This window comes from Eurypyga helias, unplaced genomic scaffold (assembly GCF_000690775.1).
Source record: "Eurypyga helias isolate BGI_N326 unplaced genomic scaffold, ASM69077v1 scaffold21139, whole genome shotgun sequence".
In the NCBI taxonomy this organism is placed as follows: domain Eukaryota; kingdom Metazoa; phylum Chordata; class Aves; order Eurypygiformes; family Eurypygidae; genus Eurypyga; species Eurypyga helias.
This window is the reverse complement of record NW_010271645.1, coordinates 418-5,443: the sequence shown is the minus strand read 5'-3', so window position 1 is coordinate 5,443 and position 5,026 is coordinate 418. Positions and strand designations below refer to the sequence as shown.

Genomic DNA, 5,026 nt, shown 5'->3' with positions numbered 1-5,026 from the left:
GGGCTCCACTGCCTTCCCAGGATGTTGGCAGGAAATGCTGCAACACCCAGCGACCCCAGCCAGAGTGGGAAGGAGGAGCTGGAAGAGCAGTGGACGCGGAGGTGAGGGCGGCAGCTCCGCAGACGCGGGACCTGGCTCAAAACCCCTTCTGCCAGTCCCCTGCACAGGGTCACTCCCCACCTGGACAGCCTGGTCCCTCCCGCTGTTCCCTTTCCCCTGGCCCCACTGCAAGATGACACGAGGGCTGGATGCAGGGTCTGGCCATAGGTCCCTTCCCCTTCCACCCATCACCCTCAGCCATCCCTGCAGCAGCAGCGCAGGATGCGATGCCCCACCACCACCAATTAGGTACCTTGGGATGATAAACCCGCCCCAGCACCCAGCCCTATAAGGGGAGCCAAGAGGCCGTGCGCCATGACCCAGCAGACGTGCACTTGCCCCCCGGTACCGTCTTCCCTCAATAAAGCGACCTGGCAGTGTGCTGCACCCTGGCCCCGTAGCTCGCCTCGTGCTCCTCTGAGCTTTGAGACACCCACATGGGGTGGCAGCAGGGTCTCGCTCAGCTCCGCTGGGGGATTTCTCACCGGATCTTGGAGAGGAGCTGGGACATTGCCGAGTGGCGCGTGCCATCCTGTATCCGGTACACCTGGAACTAAGCAAAGGCAGGTGGAGAGTGAGGGGAGAGGGCTGCCCACTCTGCCTGAGCCCCACACCCAGCGTTGCCAGCCCCCCGCATCCTCCACAGTGGGGTTGGGCAGTGCATGCCAGGGGCTGCCAGGGGCCGGAAGGCTCTCTAGGGGGTAAATTCCAGCAAATTCTTAGCCACCCAGCCCAGGTGTCTGGCACTCAGAGCTCTGCCTCATGAGACCAGCGCCGTTACCTGGCTGAGCAGGATGTCAAAGTAGGCTGTGTCCCAGCAGGACCCGTCCTCAGCAGGGAGCTGCAGGAGGGCCCGTGTGTCGGGGTCTGCCTGACAGCCATCGGCACGTGCAGGGAGGCCAAAATGGAAGCGGAGGAAGCGTCGGGGGTCCTGGGCAAAGCTCTCCACCTTACGGTAGAGGGAAGCGAGGTCCATGGCCTCTCCTTGGAAGAGGTTCCTCTCCGGGTGCAGGAAGTGGGGCAGGTGCTGGGTGGCCAGGCAGCGGAGGAGGATCACCAGGAGTCTGTAGACAGAGCCCTCCAGGTCCTGCCAGTCCTCTGGAGAAGGGAAGAGCTCCATGCTCCACAGCAGCACCATCTGTGGGGAGGGAGAGAAGGGTGCAGGATAGGGCGCTCCCCACAGAGGCTGTGCCTTCTGGCTCTGCAGGTCACCGCACAACCACCTGTGGGCTGAGCCCTCAACGGGGACATCAGGTCCTCAGCAGCCTAAGGCTGCACAGGCTCTCAGAGCTGCTGCTTTGCTGCTGCACGCACAGCCGGTGCACCACCACCCCTGCATTTTGAACCTTGGCTTCACTCGCCAAAGAGCCCCTATATGAGCTCTGAGACAGGTCCTAGCTCCGCAGCATCTCCGAAACGACATTCCCAAGCTTTCCACAGGCACCAAGCAACAGTAAAAAACCCTGCTTGTGGTTTCCGCCAGTCGCTGGCGAGGCACTGAACCCCAGGAGCTGCCGCTCTGGCTTCCTTGGCACTGCGCTGCTGAATGGTCCGGCGCTGATGCCTCTTGGCAACGCGGCGTAACAGGCAGTGAACACAGTGGGCTGGAGCAGAAGATGGGTTTTGAAAGACAGATGCATGCTATGCCCTCATTAAAACAAACAAACAAATGAACAAACAAACAAAAACCCCAAGGAACACAAAGCAAAACCCACAGGATTTGGGCTACTTGGAGCCGGAGCCATTCTCTCAGCAGAAGATGACTTTGCTTCCTTCTCCACCCTGGTCTGGAGAGCCACCACAAGGCAGGGCACACCTGGATTGTGCCACCAGGTGCTGTCCCCAGCATGGCCCCTTTCCCAACCAGCATCACCAGCTGGCGTGAATCCAGAGTGCCAAAAACAGGTTGGGTGGGGAGAGAGGGTTTTGTCAGAGGGAACGCCACCCTCAACCGTGTACGGACACGCCGGGGCACAGGACAAACTGCAGCATGGCAGGCACGGTAGTGCAATCCCCAGCATGGACCCTGCAGGCACAGGCAGCCTGTGCCGGGGGATGCCTGGCACATCGGCACGGAGTCCCAGCTCTGGGTGTTTCAGGCTTGAGGTTGTTGGCTCAATCCAACAAGTTTCTGCCATTTGCCAGGCAGAAGGATCAAACCCCTCTATCTGTGGCCAGCAGTGTGCATCATTTCCGGACGTAGCCATGGGCTGGTACATCCCAAAGCACTGCAGCCAAGCTTGCTGCTTAGGATCTTCTTCCAGCAGCGACTCGGCCATGGTGGGGTGCAGGGGAGAAGAACCTACCTACCTTCATGTGGTTGAAGGTGAGGCCGCCCTTCCCACCCTCCTCTCCCCAGTCCTGGCTGCGGAGCTGGTCGAGCAGGCGAAGGCTGTCCAGACGTGGTCCCTTCAGCGTGTCCACTGCCTGGAGCAGCTTCAGGATGGGGAGATGAGTGGAGGATCTGGTGAGAGAAAGCAGGGTCCGGTGAGAGGAAGGATAGATACCCGCTTCCTCCCAGCTGGGGAGAGGATACCTGCAGTGACACAGTGTGCGTGGCCCCAGGCATGCAGCATCCCGGTGCACCTCCCTCACCCTTTTGGCCAAGAGGGACCAGGGAGATCTGCAGTGGGATGGGGACACTGCTGAGTAGTTCCTGACCTCCCAGGAGGGACAAGAGGGAAGTGGAGGTGGGATTGTGCTCCCCTACACGCAGTGGGGAGAGCTGCAGGCTGCCCTCAGGGGGGGCTGGATTGGACCCCAAAGAAGGGCTGAGCGACCAGCTGGACCACATTGTGCCCAACATAAGCCTGGACTGGTCCAGGCAGATGCTCAGCCGCTCCTTGGGGCTGAGTAGCTGTGCTGGCAGGCAAGATGTGTGTCACCACGGCCCTGGTCCCTCCTGCAGCCTGCCCAGGGAGGCACCTCGTCACCCTGCTGCTGCCAGATGCCCAGGCTCGCTCCTGAAGCCTGAGCAGGGGTCGGAGAGGTACCACCCTCCGGATGGCCAGGGTTCAGCTCGTGCAAACGCTTTGGGGGGGCTCCTTCAGTCGCATCCCCCTTCTCTTTCCTTGAGCTGTCTGACATTTGGCTGAGGTTTTTCCCCCAACACAAGGCAGCATGTTGGGGCATCACAAGGGGGTGACTTCACCCCCCTGTTGACAAGTCCCTCCACTTTCCCATCCCCTTTTTGCCTATACCTGGCAGTGCTGCTGGCCAGGGGGGATCCCCAGGGCAGGGTCACCCCGCAACATGTGCGGCCGAGCTGCTCACCTCCAGCAATGGGGAGAGGCAGGGACAAAGTGGGCCTCTTCTGTCGCCTTCCGGAGGCTGCCTTCGGGGAAACCCCTGTCGCTCTGCCGCCCCTTGAGCCGGAGCGGCTCCTGCTGCCTCCTCACCACGGGGACGATGTCAAAGCGGATGGTCTTCCAGCCACCACGGATCAGCAGGGAGAGCTCCATGGCATCTTCCTGCAGATTTTCAGCGCTGAGGTCACCTAGATGCAGAGGGTTTGGCCACAGTTAGGAGGTTACCGCAGCCGGTCCCGCAGGCTGAACCAGGTATGTGCCACTACACCCGTGGGCATGTCCCACCCTGCTCGACTCATCCCATTCCAATGCTGCAGTTTGTCTGCGGTTCCCTGGAAAACCTGGAAGGAACATCACACCAGTGAGGCTCGGGGCCAGGCCAGTGGGTGTGGGCGCAGCAGGAAACCCTGAGGGGCCGAATGGGGCCATGCTGCTGGGTGGCTGAACGGTGCCAAGAAAAAAAACATGGTCCAAGAAAAATGGATCAGAAAAGGTCTCAGGCTGTGGGGGTAGAGGAAGACAAAGGGCTCTGGCTTGGCCGTGGGAAGGAGGGAATGGTGGGCTTGCTGGGGCTGGGTTAAGACTTTCAGACCTGCTGGTCCTCTCAGATCACCTCTCCATCAGGGATGAGATTTACTTCAAGAAGCACCTTTGGAGATGGAAATGCATGAAGAAGCTGATGGTGGCATTCCCAGGGTCCCTTCCCCACCATGTGCTTTGCAGGGACACTGCTACCAGCAAGGGTCTGTGTGTGCACGGCGACAGACCCATGTCCCAAGGTCCAGCCCTGACACACTTTCAGCTCAGCCTCCAAACAGCCTAATCCAAGGAGCAAGGGGGCACTCAGAGGCCAGGAGAGACCCAGGGGAACATGGTTAGGGTGAGAAAGTGGTTAGGGTGAGCCAAGCACGCCAAGTCCCTGAGCAAACCCTCCCTGGAGACTGATGGCAGAGGTAGGTGGACCTTACGTGGAGCCATCAACCAAGGAGGATGCCATCAGCCCAGGATGAAGATGCCCAGGGATGACTGCTGCTGTGTGATGGCAGGGGGGAGTTTGCTTCTCCCCTTCCTTAGCTGAGGGCAAAACCTGTCCCAGCACATGGCAGGGCACTCACTTGTGCAGGATTTGGGTGAGCCACATGCCCAGGGACTTAAAGCCCAGCCCGTTTGTGCAGGGACAGAGCCAAGCAGGGCTCTCCAGCTGTGCTGGAGGCAGGTCCAGGCCAGAGAAGCACCCCACCAACGTACGCACCTGGCTGAAGCAGGAAGCGGCGTTGGCAGCACACGATGGCCGAAACAAGGAGCTCTTTCAGGTGCTGGAGGACTTTGCCCGGAACGAGGCACTCCACACCACCTCCTCGCCCCATCACACCCACGGCGCTGGTCCAGCCCTCCAAATCGGTCCCCGTAGAGGGCACTTGCAGATAACAGGTGCCCAGCCCCTGATGGTCCCTGGCCGGGGCGTCTCCAGGCTGGCACATCAGCACCTGCAGCGCATCACCGTCCATCCGCAGCGGGACCTCCATGGTGACAGTATCCTCGGAGGCGCAGAGAGCAAACTCGAAGGCTTCCAGGTTCCTGGCATAGTCCACGAGGAAGCGGGGCTCCCTGGCATGGAC

The 5,026-nt window shown here is 60.7% G+C and overlaps 1 protein-coding gene across 1 annotated transcript; it reads right to left on the bottom strand.

Moving 5' to 3' along the window:
* Window positions 1-580: 580 nt before the first annotated feature.
* On the bottom strand, window positions 581-5,023 carry LOC104515055 (chromosome unknown open reading frame, human C2orf54; the record flags this gene model as incomplete). The annotated part of the gene is made up of 5 exons (XM_010158889.1): window positions 581-652; window positions 881-1,237; window positions 2,410-2,563; window positions 3,373-3,595; window positions 4,660-5,023. Coding segments are annotated over 5 exons (1,170 nt in total), but the record flags the coding sequence as incomplete, so codon positions are not given.
* Window positions 5,024-5,026: the final 3 nt, after the last annotated feature.